Source organism: Rattus norvegicus, chromosome 10 (assembly GCF_036323735.1).
Source record: "Rattus norvegicus strain BN/NHsdMcwi chromosome 10, GRCr8, whole genome shotgun sequence".
In the NCBI taxonomy this organism is placed as follows: Eukaryota; Metazoa; Chordata; class Mammalia; order Rodentia; family Muridae; genus Rattus; species Rattus norvegicus.
Window position 1 is genome coordinate 53,943,104 of NC_086028.1, and position 25,798 is coordinate 53,968,901.

Here is a 25,798-nt window from a genome sequence, read left to right on the forward strand (position 1 = left end):
TTGAAATGAGAGCTCCTGCTTAGGGGTGACCGTGTGGTAACGGCTCTTCAAGGCTCTGACAGTCCTGGAAAACGAGATGAATACAGATTTTTTTTTTTTTTTTTTTTTGGAGACGGGGTATGTTTTACAGGGCCTAAGATAGAAATTTGTAAAAACTGACAGGAAAATGCCTCAGTTGCTTTTCTCTTGGCACCTTCAGCCTTGAAGAGGGATGAGGTGATGTAGGAATCACCAGTCAGTAGCTAGTCATGCCTTGCAGTTACCCTGCACAGGTAAGCAGTTGACTGGCCAAGTAACAGAGCTGGAGAAGTGAAGACAATGAGGAGCTCTGCTTTTCAGAAAGCCGGTCCAGATGCTGCTCGCTGAAGGAGGCATGTGGTGATTTTCAGTGAGGTTATTTAAAGCAGGACTTCACACAACACATGCAGAGAAGAGAAACAAGAAAAGCGTTCCTCATTGGCAGAACTGGGGTGCAGAAGGGAGTCACAGAAGGATCCCAAAGTAGCCTTTGTGTTAGTGACCTGCCTCTCCGTACTGTTTATTAGGGGTTTGTTTCCATTTTTATATTCCTTTGGGGGGCTAACAAAGGCTCTAGACCTCAGTAGAAAATGTGAAAACAGGTTAAAAACTGATGATGCCCAGCTCACTTCAGCAGGCTTCTTGCTTAGGCTTTAGGTTAACTTTGTACTCCAGTTCACACTCTCTGTGGAGGTATGGGGTGCATGGTGCCAGTCACCCTTCCTTTCCTTCCTGGACTCTCGGGTCAGCAGTGACAGGTGACACCACTTCAAGGTTGAAGATGCATTGCATTCTTGGTGGGAATGAAGCCAGGGTGTCTACTGCCTCCTGGTGGAGGTCTCAGTCGATTGTGTCCCCATGCTTCCAGCATTCTTTTTTTTTTTTTTGGTTCTTTTTTTTTTCGGAGCTGGGGACCGAACCCAGGGTCTTGCGCTTCCTAGGTAAGCGCTCTACCACTGAGCTAAATCCCCAGCCCCGCTTCCAGCATTCTTGTCCTCTGCAGCAGAGTTCTCTGCTGGACTTCTTGTTTACTCCCCCCCCCCCCCAAATTAATTTCCTTATTCTATGTGGATGGGTGCGTATTCATCATTTGCATGCCTGGTACCCATGGAGACCTGAAGAGGGCATCAGATCCCCTAGAATTGGAGCCATAGACAGTTGTGAGCCACCATGTGAGTGCTGGGAATTGGACCCCTGATCTTGAGAAGAGCAGCCAATGGTCTTGCCCATGAGTCTCCTGGCCAGCACTCCCTCATTAGAGTGCTTTTCACTTCTCAGCTTCTGTCTGTTGAGATGCATCATTTCCCACTGTGTTCCCCTTTTCATTTTCCCAAGAATATTTTATTCTTATATTTCTATAATCTAACATTAACATAAGAAATCCTTTCTGTTGTTTGTTACTTCCTGTTGGTATCTCATCATCATAATCATCACTTTTCACACCACTGCCAGCCACCATTCTAGGTGCTCATGGGCTATTGAGTTCTATGGAATAGCTTCTAATCAGTGTGTATAGTAAGTCTCAGGTGAGCAAGTAACTGATCTAGGGCACTGCAGGTAGGCAATGTGTTTCTGGTTCTCTTTCTATTTAACAGCAGAGATAAGTCCGTTATAAAGGGGAGAGGCTGATTCTGGCTCATGCTTTCATCCCCTGCTTAGTTGGCTCCATTGTCGACAGTGCAGAGAGCATGCATCCCAACAAAGCTGTAAAGAGACAAGCAGGTGCTGGACTCCCAGCATCCCTTTCCAAGACATACCGTGGTGACTTAATTTTCTTTCACTAAGTCTTCTCCTTCCTAACTGCTAGTTGTGCCATGAGTTAGAAACCAAGCTTTCAACATGTGAGCCTTCAAGGGACACTCAGTGTCTCATGGTAAAGGAAAGATTTAAATCTGAACAGGTCATATTTATTCCATAGTTCACAGCCTTAACCCCTGTATCATTGTTAAAGATTACAGACATAGATTCTGGGGTTTCAAACTCAGGTCCTTATACATAGCATGGCAAGCTTTTACCCAGTGGACTGTCTTTTTTGCCCCCAAAGCAGCATTTCATATAGCAGCTCCATTAGACCTGACAATATTGCCTCAGAATCCATTGAGGTACAGCTACGTAACTGTGATGGGAACAAAAACTCGGGCAACTACAGAGACCTGAAGTCTACACGGCAAATCATCATCAGGCTAAATGGAAAACTTATTTCTTGAGCATAATAAAAAAATTACTTACTTGCAACCAACAACCAATAGATAGCACTGGAATACTACTATGAATAAAGTTAATGACAAAAACTAGTAAACTGCTTTATGACTACTAAGGAATAATACTGTAGGGGCTGCAGAGATGGCTCAGCAGCTAAGAGCACTGGCTGCTCTTCTAGGGCAGTGGTTCTCCACCTTCCTAATGCTGCCCCTCTTATACAGTTCTTCATATTGTAGTGACCCCAAACGTAAAACTGTAATCTTGGTACTATGATGAACTGTAATGTAAATGTCTGATATGTGACCCCTATGAAAAGTTTTTTTCAACCCCCACCCCACCAATACACACATACCAAGGGTCACACATGACCCGCTGTTCTAGAAGGCCCGGGTCCATTTCCCAGCACCCACGTGGTTCTGTAATTCCAGGTCCAGGGATCCAGCACCACTTTCCAACCCTTGTGGGCACTGCATTCACATGTGTACAGAGTACATGCAAGCAAAACTCAAATACACATAAAATAAAAATATTTAAAAGAAAGAAAAAAATTATACTTGAGTAAATCCCAAGTAATCTACCATGAATTCCCAGGGTCCATGGCATTTCCTGAATCTCCTTGATCTGAGCCGGCTACTGTTTTCCGTCACCATCTTCAGCCAGCTGGTCTGGGAACACACTAAGCTCTTTTCTGCTTGGCTTTGCATGTGTCTCTCCATCTGCCCAATGCTCTCTGGTCTCTTCCCCTGCTAGTTCCTGATTGTCTTGGAGAAGGTATCTCGCAATGGAGATGGCTGCCCCTTCTCCTCAGATCCCTCCCACCAGTGTCTGTCTCATCTCCTTCAGAGAATTCATCATGGTTTGTAGTCATTTCCCCCCTGTTCACATCCCATCCCCAAAGTTTGATCTCCCAGGGACAGGGACTTTATACACAGCTGTTGTCTCTAGCACTTAGAAGAATGGCTGACCCATACAAGTTGGTTTACAAGTATTTGGGAATGGCTAAATAAAGTCATAAAAAATCATTACAAGCCAGATTTTCCAAGCTTATAATAAGGTTGATCATTAATATGGTGATGGAGGGACATTCCTAACAGGATCACTGAAACTAAATGAGTATGGCCTGTCGTCATTCATTTGCTTAACAGTGTTCATCACACTGGATTTGCTAAGCCAGATATTGGGCTATGAAAGACAAATAAACGTCCTCTTCACTTATTTTGACTGAAAGAAGAATTATCCGAGAGGTAAAAATCGCCATTTTCCTTAAAAAGTCACATTCTGTTGGTGCCATTTATCTCACACACTACTTTGGGTGGTGTGGTCAGCTGGGTTGCAGGATGGTGGATCAAGTACAGTGGAACAAAGTTATTTAAGGTTTATCTATGAAATGAACTCCAGAGACTATTTCTTTTCTTTTTGTGTTCCAAAGAATGGTGCTAGTGGTTGCTAATTGTATTTCAAACATCCCTGCGTCAGGTGCTGGCCTTGAATAGACAATAGATAAGAGAAACAAGTAGGCAAGGTGAAGGTCACACCTCAGATCCCAGGAGACCCACACAAGGGTGTGAGCCAAGTCATCTGAGTGCAGGAATCACATTCTCTCAAATTGTAATTTTTTTCAGGTCGACTAAAGAGTCAGCTATAAAATATGAAACTTTTCAAAGGTCTAGTTGAAAACACAGATAGATGTAATAATACAAATTCCATAAAATGAGAATTTAGAAGGATATAATAATCTTAAATGCAGGCTTTCAAACGTGGGCAGAAACCTTATTATAAACTTGGAAAAGCTTGATAGATTTGAGTACCTAAGACTCAGAAGTTCATAGGAGAAGCAGAGGTGGCCAGTGTATTAGTCAGGGTTCTCTAGAGCAACAGAACTGGCTGTGTCTTTGTATGTAAGGATTTATAAGCATGGCTTGCAGACTGTGGTCTGGCGAGTGCAACAGTGACTGTGTTCTGATGGAAAAGCCAAGCATCCAGCTGTTCACTCTGGTGAGCCTGGCCTTCAGTATATGTGGAATCCCCAGGAAGAAATCATTGCTTCTAAGAGCAATGAAAGGATGCCCCGGCAGCAGAATGGATGGATTTGACAGCCAGACTGAGAACAAGCAGGCGAAAGACCAAGCTCCCGTCTGTGTGTGTCCTTTCATGTGGGCTGCCATGAGAAGGTGTAGCCCAGATTATGGGTGTGTTTGCTGACTACAGTGTTCCAGATTGAGGGTGGGTCTCCCACCTCAAATAATCCACTCAAGAAAACTCCCCCACAAGTGTGATCAAGCTGCTTGGGTTTAGTTGACTCCGGATATATGGAGTCAGGTTGACACCCGAGATGAGCCCTCACAGTTAGCAAGCATGAGGTGTGACTGTAAGTGATTTGGGTTTTGTCTAGGATCAGCAGTCTTGGGAACTGGAAGGGAGCAGATCCCTTGCCTACATTTTCCAGTTGGGATACTGCAGCTCAGAGATGGTTTACTACTCCAGTCCCTGAAGCTGGTCAGTAGGATCCCTCTGCCCCGCTGTCCCGTGTTGAGACTGAGGTTAACCTGCTGCAGAGACTTGCTGGAGACTTGAAGAGTGGGCAGTTAAAACAATGCAGTCTAAGTATTAACTCCAGAGAGGAGTCAGGATTCCCTGGAGAGCAGAGTGGCAAGACAAAGCACTGAGAGACTGTACTTGGGTGCGGGTGAACTGCATCTACAATTTCTTCTGTAGTTCAAATATATATTTATATATGATCTTGTATATGTAATTTATAAAGGTATACTTTATATATAACATTTTAATATATGTGATTATTAAAAGAGTAAACCATTGCTTGTTTTCTGGAAACTTGAACTATTCTGAGCAGAGGAGTGAGAACCCGGGTGTCCCTGAGGACACAGAGGGTTCTTTCACTGTATGTCAAGCTTAGTTCATACTATGGGAGGTTACGTGGGGTCAGACAAGAACCAGTCCATGAGGTCATGGGATCAGGAGCCCTGTGTGTGAGACCAGTACTAGTGGGAAGGTTTTCTCCAGGTGCACCATGGGCTCAGCCCTGGGATGGCTCCGTGCTTCGGAGATGAGCACCAGTGCCCAGCAGGCCTCCCTGGTGTCAGATCGTCAGACTGCGTCTACAGTGAAGTGTTGGCTTCTGTCAGTGCTACTGGGGCTTTCTGATGCACTTAATGAGGTTGTTTGCTTCTTTTTTTCCATGACAATTCAAGTACATTTCTCTTTGCTCATGGAAGCTCTTACCCCTAGAAGAGAAAATTGTGTTTTGGCTATGTGCCTATGTTTTCTCACCAGTACTACCAATGACTATTTATTTGGTTTTGTTTAATATCCCCCACCCCCTTTATTTTTTCAAGATAGGGTTTCTCTGTGTAGCCCTGACTGTCTTGGACTTCACTTTGTAGACCAGGCTAGCCTTAGAGATCTGAGAGCCTTAGAGCCTCTGCCTCCTGAGTGCCACAACTAAAGGTGTGTGCTGCCATGCCCATATTATTATCATTAAATTATTTTTAATTATTAAAAAATAATTTTCTTAGGCATGGTGGCTTAAGCCTTTAATCCCAGCACTTGGGAGGCTGAAGCAAGAGGATCACTGTGATTTCAAAATACTAGTCTCATTGTAAGTTCTAGGCCAGCCAGCCTTGGCTACATTAGGAGACTCTGTTTTAAAACCACAAAAAGCAAGCACACATGAAAATGTGCTCATTGAAATGGTGGGAGAGTGAAAAATAGGTGTGAAAATCAATTCTCCTTCGCAATCCAGAGCTCATTTTTTATGTATATTTTTAGTGCATTATAAGAAGAAAATGATTTCCAAGGTGGTTCAGTGGTGATAACGAGGTTTCTAAGAGTTGATAATTTAAAAACAATAATACATTTTTTTTGTCTGTTACTACTGTTACCTGTAAGTTTTCTCCTCTTTCTCTTTTTTTCTTTCCCTAAATCTTATTCTGTTCAGTTTCATGTATCAGTTGTAATTTTGGAACACATTGCCCAGCTCCCTTTTTAAAGTAGCTGGTGTTGCGATTTCTTTTAGGGGTGAATCAGGTGCCGGGAAGACAGAAAATACAAAGAAAGTCATTCAGTACCTTGCCCACGTTGCTTCTTCACACAAAGGAAGAAAGGACCACAATATTCCTGTAAGTCTTTGCTTTGTTGCTCTTTGTCTGCATTTCATCCTAGTATAATATCAGAGACAAACCAGGAAAGCGCAGCTGCTCCATACACTGCTCTGGCAAGCAGCTCCCTGGTCACCCCCAGCCGCCTCCCTCTTCCTTCATTCAGGAAGAGCCAGGCACAATACAAGGAAATCTAACTAGGCTTTCTCACAAGGCAAATGGGAATTATGGCTGTGGCTTGAAGCCCAATTTATAAATTAATGAGCAATGCCTGTGAAGATTTATGTATGTCAACCAAACATTTGTCTGTAAATAATTCTAGTGGTTCTTTCCAGATTACAGAGTACCTATGGCTGCTGCCTATAGCTGCTCAGGGTTGGGGGGGCGGGGTCTGTGGAAGGAATCCATGGATGATAAAAAGATAAAAACACAAAATATGGGCGTCAGTGAGCCTCTCATTTTTGAAATGTTGCTGTAGTTTTGGTAAGCCTGCGTGTGCCAGCCAAACCTGCTCCCGCTGCCCGCCGACTTGGTGCTTTGTGCTAATGTCTGCTTATCTGTTTGTAATGAGCAGCAGGAATCGCCTAAGCCAGTGAAACCCCAGGCAAGTGACTTTCTTTGTGCTTCTCAGTCTTGAGTGCCTGCACTGATTCTGTCTTTGGATAGAGCCTCTCCTAGAAACAAGTAGCACTCTTGGCTCTGAGCGGAATCTGTTCTAAAATGAGAGTTGACGTTGAAAATGTGTCGCTGGCATCTCACTCTTTCACGCGAAGCAGCATGCGCTTGTGCTTCCTACTTGTGTTCTAGATAAATCCGAGCAGTTCCCCTCTTACCGTGACATTGAAATGCATGTTTATGAGTCTTTAAACTTAAGATGATTTCATCTATCATCTTAGGTGGAATTATCTTACTACAAGCACATGAAAACTTGGTTTTGTGCTGTACATTACATTTTAAATTTGGGATAGAACCTTGAAAGTTGGGGACACTACATTTCCCACCTGTTAAGTTTTTATGGCATCGTATAATTTATGTCTGTGTGTGTTTTAGCCCAAAGGCTTCCTTGTTGTATTTAATATTCCCAATAAATTAGAATTTTCTTTGTGCTGGGCTACCTTTTAACCCCAGAATTCCCAACATTGAACAAACCACAAACCAGAGCTGGATTCTATTCCCTGCTTCCCAGGAGTCCTGGAGGAGCAGGGCATGGCTCTGAACATGATCCTCGCCATGGCACAGCAATGGTTTTTGATGTGTTTTCCCCAAGCACAACAATGTTGTTAATCTAAAGCAAGAAGCAGTACTTTTGAGTCATGGCTGATTTTTTTTTTCTTTTTTCTTTTTTTTTTTCGGAGCTGGGGACCGAACCCAGGGCCTTGTGCTTGCTAGGCAAGTGCTCTACCACTGAGCTAAATCCCCAACCCCCTGATTTATTAATACACGTAGAGAAGATTATACAGAAAAGCTATCACAGGGACAGAGACTCTCAAGTATCTTTCTTAGCATTCAAGGTGAGAGCTCAAGGTCATCTCGAGCTCTGTTTGCCTGTGGAGGCCTGTGATGTTCTTCCTGACTTCCTGCTGTCCAGGTCAGCAGTATAGCTTGGAAAGGTTACCGAAAGAATTGTCATTGTCATGCTATGGGATATGTAAAGACTTTTTGGTAGCTGAAGAAGGACAACACAGACAAGAAACCAGCTTTTCTTTGTGCATTCACGGTGCACTCTACGACCTTTTAATCTGCGCGGAGCCTGAGATAGCATTAAATAAGCAAGATAAGGAGTTAAATTTTCCTCATTCTCTGAAACACAGGAGCCATTGCTATTTACACTTCGTCCCCATGTTGTGTTAAACTACTGGGCATCCCAGTTGTATGTGAGTAGCATGCCACACTTGGATGTCTCAGGAGTTCTAGTCCATCCCTGGAAGCAAGTTCTCCCAAAGGCAGAGGCTGCTGCTTTGAGCTATGCTGTCCCTGCTGGGTTGCACGTCTCTGCATGTGCTGTCTGTGTGCACAGCCCCAAGGCTGCCTTCCCACATTCATTGCTACCTTACCCAAGTTGCTAGTATCTGTGATGTGTTTAAAAATATATAAGTATTGGTTCTTAGTTGCTCTCCAACACCCTGAAGAATATGAGCTTATAAAGTAATCCCTTGGTGCCCTGGTGAGATTGGCTCGAGGCCTCTCCTCTTACCCTCCTCCGCTGACAAAAGCCTCAGATGCTCAGGTGCCATGCATAAAATGGAACCTGTGCAGTCCTCTTGTGTGGTATAAGTCACACTAGAGTGTAGTGTCTGCTACAATAACTGCTGTGTGAGACAGTACAGATAGCTGCTACTCTCCCCTAAAATATTTTCATTTCATTTTTAGTTGAATTTGGGGGTGCAGAGCCTACAGAGGACTGACCTTGCAAAGTCACTATTTGTTTTAGTTTCATTGTTTTTCCTCCCTCTCTCCTTTATTCCACATAAGCGTTGAACTTTGTTGGTCAAATATTGCAATACAGTTCGTGCTGCACAGTGTGCCCGTTTACACGTACAGCTGTGTGCTCATGTCACAGCCACTCAGTGCAGCATCAGCACAAGTGTAGGACAGTTGCAGTTTTTGCCTCCCTACAAGAAACCCCACTGTCCCCTGGTTGTCACCTCCCGTTTCCTCCTGTGCTGGTAACCACAAGTCCACTTTCTGTCCCCTACAGAAAGTGCCTGTTCTGGATATTGTATACGGATGAGAAATGGATGAAAAATGTTTTCTGGCTGTTTTCTTTCACTAAGATGATGTTTTTGAGGTTCAGCCTACATTGTATCATTAGAAGTACAACGTTCTTTTGTCATGGCCTAAGAAAATTCTGCTGAATTAAATATGGCCCATTTCAGTGTCCACTCAGAAGCCGGCAGGCATTGGGTCACTTCTAGTTTGGGCCATTTAGAACATTTAGGCACTTGTTCTGTAGGGACGCTGGTTGACTGCTCTCGAGCACACACCTAGAGCTGGGTCACGTGAAAACAGCAGAGCCATGCCCGAGTTTCTGCATCCTAATCCACCCTTGGCGACGTCTGCCCTTTAGTATAACCACCCAGGCGGTGCAGCTGGTCTTTTATAGCCTCCTTGAAAATATGAACAAATAAAAGAAACACTGGTTTTCAAATTCAAGTTACAAAAGTAAACTTCAAGCAAAGACTTATCTGTGGACTTTCAGATGTGTTTTATAACATAATTGAAAGTTATATTTGGCTTTACGCCCTCGGAGCCACCCACCAGGCAGCTGCAACACAACACCACTGTGGGTTTCTCCTGACAGGGCCTTCAGAGGCCTCGCCGTGTCCATTGCTGCCCCAAGCCTCAGTATGGAGCACTTGAGAATAGATTTGGAAATGACTAATTTCTCAAACTTTCCCTCCACTTGGAGTAATGCCTTCAAGCTGCTGCACCTGCCTCTCAGCCTTCCTTCTTCAGATGATACTGTCTTTCCTCAGCGGCCAAAACTGCCTTGAACGGAGGCAAAGATGACATAGCAGATAGGGAAACCAGACCCTGCTGTCTGAAATTGGAATCTGATTTTCTGCTTTCATGGAGCACTTGCACTTGACCCTGCAAAGTGCAGTGGATCCTGTCCCACACCTCATCTTCTACCAAGACTCTGCTGTACATTGTAGAATAACTCAAGAAAATAATTGTCACCCATGATTGGAAAGCCTTATAACACTAACTAAATACTTAGAATTTTGTAAATGATTTAAATAATGTTTCCCCACCACATCCGTAGAGAACATAAGTTGTTATCTAGAATAGAAGCAAAGATGAGTGCTTGCCTAGCTCTAGTGGGGACAACACTTGTCATTGTTCCCTGGTAGTTTTTAGAGATAAAAATACCATTTACATAATTTCTTGGGCTGGAGAGATGGCTCAGCCGTTAAAGGCTAGGCTCACAACCAAAACATAATTTCTTAATTATGACTGTGATAGTAGTTTTAAGATATTTAACTTTGCGTAAGATCTTTCTTGATCTTTCTGATGTCTCAATGTTTTAGGAGAGGAACAATCCCATGACACCCATTAGTAAAGTCAACAGCAGTGACACAGAATGCTAGTCTGCACGGTGACTTTGAAGCTGCAGCCCAGATCTCAGGGCTGCCTTTGGGTCATCCCCACTCCCTTCCCAGGCACTGCTAGAATGTTTTAGGACTTATTATATATCTGCTCAAACATTTGCCTGTGTCATTTTGACCTGATACTGACTGAGATAGGGAAAGGAATCGGTGAAATAAATGTGACCCAAAGAATCCCTGTTGCCATGCCCAGGGACGGGAAACCAGGGGTGTTGTACTTGCCTCCCCTCTAAATTAAGAAGACACCTTAAAAGAGATTGTCGATCTTATGATTTGGAAGGATGGTGTGTGATTTTAAGGAGTCTGTATTTCAGATCTCTGTTTCGTGTAGGCAAGCACTTACCACAGCATTAGTTTCCCTGACAATTTCTGCATTTCGACCCCACAAACTGAATTGAATAGCAAAGACAAGAAGGGGCCTTTGGAGGGTCATACAACGAGTGCAGAATTAGTGTGCTACAAGCATTGCAAGGTCTCAGTCACAAACATGTTGATGGAAGTGACAGCTCACAGTCTCCCCTGTCCTCCCCCAACCCTGCAGTGTTAGGGATTGAATCCATGACCTTGCACATGCCAGGCAAGCATTCTGCCTCTGAGCTACATCCCAACTCCTTCCAGACTTTAGTAATAATAGCTCTCAGTAATCTAATTTAGTTCAGGATTCCAAACATCTTTAAGAAAAGTTCGTGGCTAGGAGTGGTGACACAGGCCTTCAATCCCAGCAGTCAGGAGGCTGAGGCAGGTGGATCCCCGTGAGCCTGCCTGGTCTTCATAGGGAGTTCAAGGACAGCCAGGCCTACACAATCAGACCCTGTCTCAAAGGAGCCAAAGAAAAGGAAGGAAGGAAGGAAGGAAAGAAAAAGGGAAATTGTTAGCATACAATATACAGAGATTTCCATAAAACAGTTTTAAACTGAGAATCACTGTAGAGAGTGCCCTGGGCATCTTACCTAATGCCCAGAAAGTCAGGTGATACTAGGCAGTGAATTACCAGGAGCAGTCCTTGACTGTGTTCAGCTGAGAAAAGTGGTAGACTGTGGTTTAAGGCCTGTGAGAATCTGGGCTGCCCAGATAGACATCAGGCGCATACCCCCATGTTTTGTGGGTGCCTTGGGAACACTGCCCTGCTCTTCACACTTCATCACATCACAGAGTCCCCACCAGGAGGAGGCGGAAACTATGAGGTCTTCAGTTGGCTTTGTTGATGCCCTAGACCCATGAACAGTGAGGTAATACCACAGCGTGCATTTGTTCCTGTTTTGAGATATGATAGTGGCACTTGTCATGCATTGCTTGATGACCACTAATTTACAAACCCAACATGGTTTGTTTGTTTTTTTTTTTTGTTTTTTTGGGGGGGTTTTGTTTTGGTTTGGTTTTTTTTGTTTGTTTGTTTTGTTTTTTTGCTATTGGTTTCTATTTATTTATTTTTAGGTCTAGAATATTATGGGCAATTCAAAGTACAGGGATAAGATTGGGAAAGGGAGACAGATTTATTTAGATCATAAAAGATAATTCTGAAATTGCAGTCCCCAAACACAACATCAGTTTCTAATGTTTTTCTTGGCCAGGCCGGGCATCAGCTTTTGTGCAGCTCTCTGTTGGGCTTCATGCACTTAACACCTCTCATTTGTGAGATCTGCCTGTAGCCTAATTTGCATACAAAGATTGGCTAAAGCATACTTTCTGCCAAGTGTTCTACTTCTTGGTGAAGTGAGTGCCTTGCCGTCTTTGCCAGCCTCTGACGTGGAGGTGGAGCGGTTGTCCATCACTGTGTCCACGCTGTGTGAAAGCATTTGAGAGGATGGCAATGTGGTGGAAATTATTCAGTCGGCCATCTTAAATCCTTCATCCAAAGCAGAACAAAAACAACAGCCGCAGTAATGTGTTCTTAGGCCGAGCGTTACACTTGATTTCACTTCATGGGAACCATTTGCCATGTTTTCTTTTCTGCCTCGTTTAAATTGTTATCTGTCCAGCAAGATATTTTCTTCTCCTGACCCCTCTCTGGAAGCTGTTTGCTTTTTTTTTTTCTTTCAGCAGAAGCCATTATCATAAGCAGGAATAGAAGCCAGCAGATGGCACTGATGGCGGGCAGCAGGATGAAAGTGGTGGTGGGGTGAGGGTGTGTTTTTCACCCTGAGAACGAAGTAAAGAGGAGATTAACATATGTCTGTTTTTATTTATGTGTGTGTGTGTGTGTGATGTCTTTTAGGGGGAACTTGAACGGCAGCTTTTACAAGCAAATCCAATTCTGGAATCATTTGGAAATGCGAAGACTGTGAAAAATGATAACTCATCTCGCTTTGTAAGTTGAAAAGCCCAAACACTTGGGCGTCTTCAGATTTCTCATGAAATGTCTACTGACTTGAGCAACTGAGTTGTTTTTTCTTTCTAGAAAGGCTGGTTAATAGATGTGGTGATACTTCTGGTGATTGTAATTGTGTTTCATTTTGCATGTTTGTATATGGAAACATAGCTGCATGCCCACACTCTGCATATCTCTTTATCTTTGTCAGTCATTCTATTATGGGATTGGCATAGGTAGCAGGGTGCTGGCTAGTTTTATATCAACTTGATATAAGCTATAATCATCTGAGAGAATGAAGCCGCAATTGAGAAAATGCCTCCATTCAGTTGTGCTGTTGACAAGCTTGGAGGGCATTTTCTTAATTAGTGATTGATGGGGGAGGACCCAACCTTTGTGGGTGAGGCCATCACTGGGCTGATGGTCCTGGGTTCTACAGGAAAGCAAGCTAAGCAAGCCATGTAAGCAGCACCCTCACCATGGCCTCAGCATCAGCTCCTGCCTCCAGGTTCCTGCCCTGCTTGAGTCCCTGCTCTGGCTTCCCTCAATGAACTGTGACACAGTAACCCCTTTCCTTCCCAAACTGCTTTTGGTCATGGTGCTTCATCACAGCCATGGTAGCCCTAACTAAGATGAATAGTGTGTGTGTTGAGTACTTAGCAAGTCAGTGAGTACGATAACACAGCTGATTTCCATGTAATGAGTTGTCCTTCTTATAACTTGCTGTTTCTATGGGAGGTGGGCAGGATGCGTCTCACTAGTAGGACTTCTGTTTACAACTTAACTTTCTTTGTTTTTTTGAGACATGGCCTTTCTTGTAGCCCTGGCTGCCCTGGGACTTGCACTGTAGACCAGGCTGGCCTCAAACTCAAGAGATTTTTTTTTCTGCCTCTGCTTCCTGAGCCCTGGGATCAAAGGAGCGCACAGCCTGGCTTACAGCTTGTTTTTTTAACTATTCAACCACACCAGTTCCTTGATAGCTTTTCTTTCCCCTCAGCTTGACTAAGAGAATTTTTTTTTCTATTAACCAAAAAATGTTACTGTTCAAATATTTCTTACTAAATTGTTCAAATTTGACTATTTTCCCTCCTGAAGTATTGGTGAGAGTGGGACACCAGGATAAGAAGCATTTTAATTCCAAACATTCTTTCATTTTGGAAAACATAGTATCATTGTTACATGCTTTTAAAAATTTAAAATTGAGTGTAAAATTGTGGGGTGCACGTACATTTTTTGGTGGCGTGGTTTTTTGTGACTAATGAAAGGGACCAGATTCAGTTGTCACCAAGGCCTAACCTAGTAAACACAGGCCTCTAACTGTAGGTTACACAACAGAGATGTGTTCTTATGGAGGTTGAAAGTTAGAGATTAAGACACCAGCAGGTTTGGTTTTCTGTAAGATTTCTCTCCTCCTTGTCATACAGACAGCCATTTTCTCTCCAGATCTCTCTCTCTCTCTCTATCCCTGTGTCTATCTCCTCTTTGTATGAGGACACCTGTCTGTTGATTAAGGCCCATTTCACTTAGTTATCATTTTAAAGGTCCTCTCCTCTAAATATGTCCTAAAATGCTGGGGCTGCACCACAGTCTCAGCCCCAGAGAGTTATTAGGAAATAGTGATCTATTTGGAATATTGTTTGCTCCTAGAAAGAAACATTTGAAGATTTGCTTTTTGAACATTTTCAAAGTTTATTTAGTAATTCCCTTCGAATTTTTTGTCCAAAGTAATTGTTTGTCCAAAGTGGAGTGAGAATCCCCGTGGTTGTGGAGGGATGTCTGTGCCTGCCAGAAATGACCTGGTGAGACTTGAACTAGAGGCCCGTCCTTCCTTGGGCCATCCACATTGAGCCTGTGCCATAGTTGAATCTTAAATTCTCTTTCTGAAAAGCCCTGTGTTTTGTGCGATGACAGAAGTGGTGAGCTCCCAGTTTTGGTATGTGACTGTTTTTTTTTTTTTTTTTTTTTTTTTCCATGAAGGTTTTTAAGTACAGCTTCATGGAAAATCCTTTATTTTACCACATACATCCAGCTACCCATCTTTTTGGACTCCCCCTACACACACACACACACACACACACACACACACACACACACACACACACAGCCTGCCCCTAATCACAGTTTAACTTCAGGAGAAACTGTAATACACAGTAGTCTTATTTTTACCTAGAAAAGAAAAGTTGCCACTAGATCGTGCCTGTTGGTGGTAAACAGTAGTGATGCTGTTAGTAAATGATAAGGCTCCACCCCTGCCAGGGCGTGTCTTCACTCCCTTTTGTGTTTGGTTGCTTATTGCAATGACCCCAGAAGATACCGATGGAAACATTTCTTTATAATCTCTGGGTGTTGAAACTTCCGTCAGAGCTCAGCTGGGTAGTACTTACTTGTTCAGTGACTCCTGAGAAGTTGTGGTTAGGAAGCTGGTTAGTGTTGTTGTGGTGGGAAGGCCTGCCAGGATAGAGGCTCTTTCTCCAGGCTTATGCAGGCAACTTTTGACAGGAAGGTCTAGCCTCCATCAGCTGTGGTAAGACCCCAGCCTGAGCAGCTGAGCTTCTTTGGAGCTGCCTGCATGGCTGCTGTTTTCCCACAGAAATGATCCAAGAGAGAAAACGACTCACAAAAAATGTCTTTCATGGGCCCAGCTGTCAATCTCTGGCTACCCCAAATCCTTAGAGGATCTCCATTGTTGACATATGGCCCTGATGTATAATTGACATCACTCCTTTTTCAATTTTATTTATTTTTAAATGTTAATTTGTTGGGTTTTAGTTTGTGTTTTGAGACAAGGTTTCTCTGCATGTAGCCCTACTCACTCTGTAGACAGGCTGTCCTCAACCTCAGAGATCCCCCTGCTTCTGCCTCTCAAGTGCTGGGAATAAAGGCATGTGCCACCACATCTGGCCCCTCTTACTAATTTTTAATTGGGGGCTCTCCAAGAGAAGGGTATTGATATGCTGCTGGTATCTGTTGGGTAGAGGTCAGCGGTGCTGCTAAGCATCCTATAATACACAGTGCAGTTCCCACAACAGAACCACCTGGTTCCAGATGACAGTTATGCTGCAGTTGCAAAATTATGCTCTTGACTATACACTCAAATTAGAACTCGAACTAAACCAACACTTCTGCAGTCTGTTTACAGAGTGCATGAGCAGGCTGGCTGGTTTTTGATGGTTGGACACAGTGTCACCTGGGTTGGGAAAGAGGGATTGCTTCTTATAGATTGTCCTGTGGGCATTTTCTTGATTAATGATTGCTGTGGGCAGGCCCAACCCACCGTGAGTGGTGTCATGCCCTTTGAAGGTGGATTTGGTGTGTATAAGGAAACAGGCTGAACAAGCCAGTAATCAGCGTTCCTCCATGGTCTCTGCCTCAGTCCTTGCCTACAAGTTCCTGCCTGAGTGATTAAGACGATATTCTTAGCTGTACCTCTCTTTCAAAAAGTAAAGGGATTTTTTCAATTTTTCACTTTTGTACAGTACTGGGGATTTCTTTGTTCATTTGCTTTGTTTCTGAGAAGTGGTTTAGTAGCTTTCCGCTAGTGAAAGGTGTAGGGTTGTGGGTCTCTCATCTGCTCTGCCACAGGGCGAGGCCACTTGGGAAGGCCAAGAGTTTGATTCTGCTTGTCCCACTCAGTGTTGGGCTGGTGCTGGGCTGTAGGGTAGGGCTGAGGACAGCTTGGGGGGTGGGAAAGGCTGGTCTGAGACCTGGGACAGCCAGAGCTGGCTGGGGAGAGGCTGAGGCTGTGGAGTTCCCAGGCTTTTGGATACCCAGGTGTGCTGGAAGTCAAGGAAGAGCTGAAAACTGAGTCTGGGCCCGAGGCCTGGATCTAGTCCAGGATGTAGGGTGGGGGAGATTCCACTGGTCCCATGGGTATTGTCCTTCACTTGAGGTGGCGGTTGTGACTGGGAGTACGGAAAGGCCTTCTTCTGTGGGAGATTAGACAGCCAGCGGCTCTGTAGGTGAAAGCCCTCTCCATGGCTCCCCCACGGCAGATCCCAATGAAAAGAGACAGTCCATGATTCCAAATCACTTATTGCCATGGTAGAAAGTGGATGCATAAAACCATACCCCACTTCTCACAGTGGGCCTGAGATTTAATACCTTTAGCAGAGAGGAATGTTTGGAAAGGAAGGCTTATTGGCTAAGCCCTCCAGGCTCCTAGGTACCTCATTAGCATGGAGATCTCTGTCTTGAGCCTACTTGACCACAGGTCTCTTTTCCTATTGTCTTGGTCTGAGATGTTAGGGATGCCTCATCTACACGTGGAGGGGCTTGTGGCGTTGCCTTTACATGACTGGTGGCCACAAATATATGGGGGTCTTCTAGTCTAGTGACATGGGCCTGGTCCACGAAGCAGGCAAAACTCCTACCCTCCCTTCAGGGTCTCTGCGGCTTCAAAGCGTTTAGCTCAACCGAGGACCTTTCACAGTCCACTTCCCCACAGCAGCAAACAGGGGTCTTGATGTTAGTGTTTTCTTAAACAACAATTATGTACTTACGTTCACTGAGCACTGCTCAGTTCTGGTTCCTTTCCCTGCCTTCTGTGCTGTTGCCTTTGGGTCCTGGCAGCACCCACTGATGATGACTGCCGTAATTTAGATTTGCGTGTTGGTTTATTGTGCAGTCAGTTAATTATTAGCATCTCTTCTTTGCCAAGCTATTCTCCTGCTCAACCAGAGTCTCTGTGAGTGTCTTATAGATCTCTAAGGTTTAGCATATTCTAAATGGAAATTTTCTTCTTTCATAATTTGTTCCATTATGTTTTTATATCAATAAATTGAACCAAAAAGCTATACAAGCTTATTAAAGCAAAATGAAAACAGAAAAAGCCTGGGAAGGCAAAATCCCTAAGAATTCAGAGTTTTTCTATTGGCCTATCTCCTAGGTGTATCTGAAATATGGCCACATTTCTCTCTGCTCCCCAGCCGTCTGAATGCCATCCATTGGAGGAAGTTCTGTTATTCCTGTTCACAGCTTATGCCAGTCAGTGGCTGCACGAGTCTTCTTCTTATAGCAGTTACTTTGATTGTCATCTCTCCCCTGAGGTCAGCCAGTGGGGACTTCGTCTGCCTTGTCCCCCACTGTGTACTTGGTTCTGGCACTGTGCCTCACAATGTAAGAAGATGTATTTATTTAATAGGATCCATTTCAGCAAAATACTCCTAAATACCATTTGCACTCTAGGCCTGGGGAATGCCCCGTTGGGCAAACTAGAGTCCTGCCCCAAAGGACTTGCCTTCTTTTGGTTTAAACATCAGGATTCTTGGATTCTTGGGACACGCCATGTCCTGCAGTTGTTCACTCTGTTGCACACCCCAGCAGTGCGTGTGTTCCCGTTTTAGGAGTGTGGGTTGGAGTTATGTGGGAGACATTTGGCTCCATGGATGGGACAGGCCTTGGGTTAGCATTGGTGTCATCCTGAAAGTGACTCGATAGTAAAAGATGAGTTGTATGTACAGTGAGATTCTATGCAGTACCTGTTTACAAGCCGCGTGCTCACAGCTCTGAGCTGTAGAAGCTATTCAGTTGTTTCTTTGATCTAATATAGCCAGCTAATTTCCTGAAGATATCTTTTCTTCTAAAGATGCTGGCATGTGCTTTGTGTTAAGGGATTCTTCAGGAGAGCATTGCCCTTATGAAAATAATCATCCACAGTTAGTCCCTTACTGTTTATGGGAGGCAAAATGCATCCCAGATGGAGGCAATTTATGGACAATGGCTCTCTCACAATGCAACTTTGAGACAGGACTTCAATTTAACATGGTGGCTTGAAGCTGCAGACAGATCACTCGAAAATCTGTTTGCACGAGTACTTGTTTTTTTATTGATTGTGTTCCACTGTTAAACCAAACTGAGCCAGTTTAACAATTCAGCCCTGCTGTGGCTACTGGCAGATAATTAGCTTCTAGTAGTTAAAGCAAGGTAAAGGTATAGGTGCCTTCCTCTTATTTTATTCCTAGATTATAATGAAATCAAGTCACAAGTTTATACCCTCATATGTATTACAAACATTAAAACTCCTAAGTCCTCTGACCAAAGCTGTCCCTGAAAGGTCAGCTGTAGCTTGTGTGACAGTCTCAGAGATGGGGTCCAGTCTGTACTTAAAACCAGCGTCCCAGATCAGCACTGCATTCACATTTACCCTTGTAGAGTCAGGCCTTCTGCAGACAGAGCTCCTAGCAGCCAGGTCTTCTGGGTGCCCAGAGTCTTAACATCGTATTCAGACCTAGGTGGAGAGGGTTTGCATTTCTGGTCAGGTCTGGCCTTATCTCAATACTACTCCTGTTATCCTGGTAATTTCTGATACCCATTACGTTAAGTAACAGGCCACTTAGTTCACATGGAAACTCATTTTAGTAACAGCAAAGCTTCTGGAGTGGTTTGGAGATTAGGATAATTGAAACATTTGCGGTGGCCATCTGGCCTTTGGATTAAACCCTAGCTTCTACTCCTCACATGACCTTCGTTGTTTAGGGAAAATGGTTGCCTTCAGAATGGAATTTAAAACAGTATCTGTATACGTCCCAGTCGTTGCTGGAGTATTTAAAGTAAAGCACGGCTCATAAATAATTGTGTTAGGTGCCAAACTAAGAGGGGAAATAATGGCAGAGTATAAAACGAGCCTGCCTTTCCCCTGTAGTAGCAGACGCTTTGATGGCCTTTCCAGAAAATTTCCCAGAAAATCTTGTCAATTCAGAACAAATATTAACGAAAAGAGATTGAATTTTCATTGTAGAATTAAAATAGGCAATGTCCAGGTTGACTTGTTAAAATGAAATTCCCAAGAAACTTGTATTTTAAGTCTGAGGTATAGTTCAGCGGGCATTTCCAACAGGTTGTGTGGAGCCAAGGATCGCCGTGAATGTTTCCCAGGGTGCAGAGTAGCTTTGACTACTATACGCTGCTTGGTCATATTTGTGGCCCTTTCCTTGCCTTTTTATTGGTAAGATGCTGTTTGACTGCTGTGAGTACCATAATCTTAACTTTATGGAGATCAAATATGGAAAGGGTATATTTAGCACGAGTTTCTTCACATATTTAAGAGAGAGGACTGACTTTTTCTCAGTTTAGTCTGGATTTGTGTTTCACTAGAAACATTCATTTGCTCTGTGCATGTATATGTGCGTGTGTGTGTGTGTGTGCACGCCCGTGCATGCGCCTGTATATGTATAATGCTTTTCAATTTACAGATTCCATCCCCTTTTTACAATATTAAAGGTTTAACATTGAAATGTAAGTTTTGGGGTTATTTGAGGATATTCAGGAAAATGTTTGAGTTTCGGAATTTCACTTTATCTTGTTATCAGTGTCTTTGTCATCATCTTGTCAAATATCTGTGGATAAATTTTCAACTTTACAAAATGGTTTCATGTTTTTGAGGTAGAGTCAATTCTAGAACTTTGCATGCCCTAATTTTAGAAGTGCTAGTTCCTTTGCAGGGGGCTAGAGAAAAAGCTTCCCGATCCCTTTCCTTCCTTAACTCCTGCATCCTGGCCTTGTTGGAGCCCGTCTCGACTCTTTGCTTACTTCTTGTGATTTACTCCAAGCATCTTTCTCTGGCCACACAGTAATGGCTTTAGTGACTGTGGACCTGGCTAGGCAAAGGCTGGAGCTAGGAACTAACGTGGAGACTGGAGCACTCCATGCTGAGAACCCCAGGGTTTATTCGCGTACTCAACCACCTAGTTAAATTATTTTAGAACATTCTCTCAGAGGTTAGCAAATATGAAAGCCAAAACCTGAATTTTTCTTCTGTTTCTCTCTGGACTCTGTTATCTTTCCCCAGGCACACATTTCCTCTTCCCTAAAAATCTATCTTCTGTGTTGAGCTATCTCAGTTTTACCCTCCAGTTCCATCCACAGTTGTCCTGAAAATGGCATTTAGCTTGTGTTATAAGTACACACACCTAGGCTGACTCCAAGACTTGACCTTGAGACTTCCGCTGGCATGAAGGTGACCCTCCTATGCTGACTTGATTTCCTTCGAGTTCATAACCAGCCTGGTGTAGCTAACTCATGTGGCAGTTCTAGTTCAGTTAGGCAGTGTGCTGTCGCACACCCAGTGAAGAAGTTAGACATTGCCGAAGCTGTAAGTCGGTGTTATGGATAGAAAGAGTTGTGTGAGCAGACTGTTTTAAGTAGGAATCAAGTGACACTGATGGTTTGGATGAACCTTCCTGCAGTGTTGAGATAAGAGACTTGAGAACCATGTGCTTGGGCAGTTCTGGCAATGTGTGCTTCGTAGCCTTAGAATAAGAACACCGTTCTTTAACTACTGTCTCTTAAAATAGCACTTCTTAATTAACTCAGTGAGCTGTTGTATGGATGGAACAGCTGTTTAAAATTTATAGGGAATTTTAACCCGCTTTTATAACATCAGGACCAAATTTTAGTTTCTGAGGTTTTTTTTTGAACAGTTAACTGTCCATATGCAGCAATGGTTTGAATTTATTCTTCCTTAGGGAGGGGCACGGGTCCTTCCCGGGAACAAAGACAAAATAAACTTATCTTTAAAATGGAATAAAATGCACTGCCTTGTAATCACCATATGGATCCCTTGGACCATTTCCTAGATCTTAGAAACAGATGGACTATTAGTGATCTGATTTTCATTCTGTGTCAAGCATGGCGCTGTCTCATCATCCAAGGAATCGGATCATTGTTTCTAAGTGTTACCAGCTTCTCCAAGAAGGTTAAAATAATCGTGAGCGAAGTAGTCCAGTTGATGGCGGCATCCTTGCGTAGCATGTTCAAGCAAGCCCCAGCACCTTACCCACAAAGTTTAAAATGACAACAATAACAGGTTTGGGAGCAGGGAAGACAGTGCACTGGTTAAGAGCACTTGCTATTCTTCCAGAAGACCTGACTCTGGTTCTTGGCAACCACATTGGGTGGCTCACAATGGCCCTGCAACTCCAGTTCCTGAGAATCTGATGGCTTCTACTGGTCTCACTGGACACACATGTGGAAGATATAAACCCATGTAGACATATACATATACAAATAAATAATAATTTTTAGAAGCTGAGGTTGCCTGCAAGACTACTATAGTAACCGCTGCATCATCTTTAAGTTGGCCTATGTCTTAGTTACTGTTCTGTTACTGTGAGGAAACACCACGACCAAGGCAGCTCAGAGAAGAGAGCATTTAACTGGGGGCCTGCTTACAGTCTCACAGGGTTAGTACATAACAGTGGTATCATGATGGGGGATGGGGCAGCAAGCAGGCAAGTTTCACCTCAAGTTGGAAGCCAAGATAGAGAAAGCAAGACTTGTGTGGGTTTTTGAAACCGCAAAGCCCTCCCCCAGTGACACCTCTCTTCCTAAAAAGTTCACCAACATGGACTAAACATTCACATATATGAGCCTGTGGGGCCATTCTCATTCAAACCACCATAGCCTGTTGTTTCTCAATATGTAAAACATGGGAAAAGAGACTAGAGATAACTTTTTTATGACCTGCTTTTAACTTGCAAGGAACATAATGGAGTACACCAGAAGTTTCATCCGGTATGCATTTGTATATAAACGTGTGTGGTAAGGTTTGCAGTGAACAGGTGCCAAGGCAGCTGCATATATGATTCATACATGTGTGATTGATGCAGCAACTAATCCAAGTCCTTTCCGGTCCCCAGTTTGAGAAGCAGCTCCCTCAGATGGCCGCAGAGGCCTTGCTCATGAATATTAGCAGAGTTCTTACCAGCGGCAGTGCTTCTTAGCAGTTCCAGAGCAGCCTTCCCAGTCGTAGTTCATGGTCCTGTTTTAGGAAGTGTTGATTTGGCCTTTTATATCTTATAAATATAGTAAGCCACAGTCAGACTTACCTTCATCTCGCCCTCCTTGATTTTAGGCCGTCTTTACCAGTTTGGGCACTCAGTGTAATCATAACTATTAAAGAGTTTACTCTTTCTCCAAATGTGTATGCCTGTGGTCTGTGTTGGGAATGCTGGGACACGAACCCCGCTTGTGCCTGCTTGGACAGCATCTCCACTGAGCCATCGCTCAGCCTTTTCTCTCCCAAGGGTACATAAGAGAGTCGAGTTTCTCAGTCCTTATAAAACTGGCATTTTAGAAGAAGGTGTTCTGCCTTGCCCTTTTTTGAGTAGTCTGTTCATGTTCCCTCACACTCCACTTTTCAATGGATTTATTTCTATTTTACTACAAACTAATCTCCACTATTCAAAACTTCAAACCTAACGCTTGAAGTCTCGCTGTGGCATTCTTCTGAGACGCCTCCTGCCCCAGACTACTTAGAAAAAGCTTTCAAGTTCTAGCTGGCTGCGTTCATTCCTTTATATTACAGGTATTGCTTATCTGTGCAAGTGTGTGTCGTGTGCATGGGTCCCTGGGGAAGCTAGAGGGCGCTGCTGGGACCCCTGAAACCGTGAACCTGATGTGGGTGCTTGGAAGCAAACTCAGCCCTCCAAGCACTAAACGCCTTATCGCTCCATCTTGTCAGTTTCTAGCTTTATTAGGGCACAATCTAGGACATGCTCTATCCTATGGCTCCTTTGTAATACTGATGAGGCTTTTCTTTGTATTTGAGGTGGGCATATTGTCCTGTTTTACCATAGTTCTCTGTAGAGAGAACACCTTATGTAGTACATAGATGCATCACCTGTCAATTAAAAAGCCTTTATGGCTTAGGCATGAAATAGGAGGTGGGACATCTGGGAGGAGAAAGAATTCTGGGATAGAGCCAGGCATGGGGAGATCGCTCTGGGAAGATGTGAGGAGATGGACCTATGGTACCTAAGCCCAGGTAGCCGGCCACATAGCAGAATGTAAGTTAAAATAAATGGGTTATCTTAAGTTATGATTTTAGTCAGAGAAGAATCTAGCTATATGACCAAGGTATTTGTAAATATATGTTGGGTCTGAGTCCTCCTTCTGGGAGCATGGGCTGGAGACAGAACCAGGCCTAACTTCAACAGTGCTCAAACCCTCCATGACATCATTCATCTCGTGTTCTCTGTTTTCAGGGCAAGTTTATCCGGATCAACTTTGATGTAACCGGCTATATTGTTGGGGCCAACATTGAAACATGTATCCTTTCCCAGAGCTGAGTCCAAAATAGTGGTTTCATTTTCCTGCAGCCATAAGTAGCCATCTGTGGGGAGCACCTGGTGGGAGAACTTAGTGACATTGTGACACATGCGGGTACTTTACCTTACTGGTTATCAGCCGCAAAATGGTATGGATATTTTTCTTATTTTTAAAAACAGGCCACAGAGGTTGGAGCTCAGCACAGGACAGCTCATACTGCCTTTGCAGGGCGCACTGGTTGGATTCCCAGCATCTCTATGTCAGGCAACTCACAACTGCAGGCGACTTCATTACCAGGGGGTCCAGTGCAGTCTCCTGTCTTCTAAGGGCACTGCATGCACATGATGCTCATAAACTCACACAGGCCCTATGTATATTCCTTCTAGTAAATAACAAATCTTTAAACCAGCCACAAATCCGTAGGCCCGAGTGTTGACACGTGGTACAGGACTAGACAGCTACAGTTGCTTGCCCACTGTTTACTGTATTCTGTGGTCCTAGGCTAGGCCTCTACTCAGTGAGACAAACCTATGGAGTTACGGGGCTAAAGTACTTTTATGTTAATAAAGTCAGAGCAAAGACAGGGCATGTCAGAATGTCAGACATATGTAGAATAACCCTAGGAAATGTCATCGAATAGAGTGGCCTGGAGGAATAAGAGGGGTGTGTGTGTGTGTGGTGTGTGATGTTTCCAAGAAAGAAAGTTGGGTGCAGACATTATAGAAGAGCCCTCTCTTAGTTACTGCATCCTTAACCTTCTCTGCCCAGACCTTCTGGAAAAGTCCCGTGCTGTTCGTCAAGCTAAAGATGAACGCACGTTTCATATCTTTTATCAGTTGCTCTCTGGAGCAGGGGAACACCTGAAGTGTAAGTATTGGGTTCTTAGTCCTCTATATTCAGTTGTCTTTTTGACCACTGAACTTAAGAGGTGAATGTATGAGTTTTAATATATTAGCTTTTGAGATTTTCTTTAAATAAAATCCGAGTTGGATGTGGTGGCATACACCTTTAGTTCCAGCAGGTGGGAGGCAGAGCCCAGCAGATCTCCATGTGTTCAAGGCCAGCCTGGTCCACATAGAGAGTTCAGGACAGCTAGGTATATAAGGAGACTGTCTTAAATTTTTAAGTTAAAAGCTATTTCTGTAAGATTCTGTCCTAACATTTACAATGGAAATGTAAAAAAATAAATAAACTTAGTTAATAAAGTATAGAATAGAAGCTCTTGTTCCTTGATTTAAAACTAAGCAGAAGGGGTTGGGGATTTAGCTCAGTGGTAGAGTGCTTAAGGCTCTGGGTTCGGTCCCCAGCTCCGGAAAAAAAAAAAAAAAAAAAGAAAGAAAAGAAAACTAAGCAGAGACTGTCCTTACACTAGTACTAGCATGAGCAAGTAGGGATGTTTGTTTATCAGTGTGAATCACAAGGACTGGACACTTAGGATTGGCCAGCATGTAAAGTTCTTCAGATAAACATTTAAATTAAAGAGGAAATTAAACTCAAGCATGGTCTAACCTCAGCATTCAGGAAGCAGAATCAGGTGGACCTCCAGAGGCCCTCTGGTTTTACCCTGTCTCTAGCTGAGCAAGAATTTTGCTGACTCAGATCTATTAAGGAGAGAGACGTACGATTTAGTCCTAAACTCGGTGTATGTGCACAATTACTGTATATGTTATGTAGGTTTACAACAGACGCACAGTGCAGTGAGACTTTTCTTACCTGGAGCACCGTGAGTTCACGCAACTAGAAATTAAGTAGGGAAACCTGTACGCAGTAAAAACTCAGCCACACACAGAACATAAAGAGACCACTCAAGGTGATGCAATTGAAGAGAATAAGACTGAGACTTTCATCTGCAGACAGGTAATGAGTCTGCAACTAGAATCAATCAGATTTCCAAAGTGTTGAATGAAGGTGTTGGGGGAAGCAAACCGTTCCTAATAGAGGTTCAATGTGACATAGTTAGAAACTGGGGGAAGAGTGATCGATGGGAATCCTCGACAGAA

General features: G+C 43.6%; 1 protein-coding gene across 7 annotated transcripts in view; it reads left to right on the top strand.

Moving 5' to 3' along the window:
• Myh10 (myosin heavy chain 10) overlaps positions 1-25,798 on the top strand; it is a 132,078-nt gene that overhangs the window by 51,149 nt on the left and 55,131 nt on the right. For 4 of the 7 annotated variants that reach the window (XM_063269926.1, XM_063269928.1, NM_031520.2 and 1 more), the window contains exons 5-8: positions 6,254-6,356; positions 12,660-12,752; positions 23,735-23,798; positions 24,567-24,665. In XM_063269926.1, the coding sequence (XP_063125996.1) occupies positions 6,254-6,356; positions 12,660-12,752; positions 23,735-23,798; positions 24,567-24,665 (359 nt within the window). Of the gene's footprint in view, positions 1-6,253; positions 6,357-6,909; positions 6,940-12,659; positions 12,753-23,734; positions 23,799-24,566; positions 24,666-25,798 lie in introns of all 7 variants that reach the window. The other 3 variants (XM_017597544.3, XM_063269927.1, XM_063269925.1) reach the window with 1 other exon arrangement.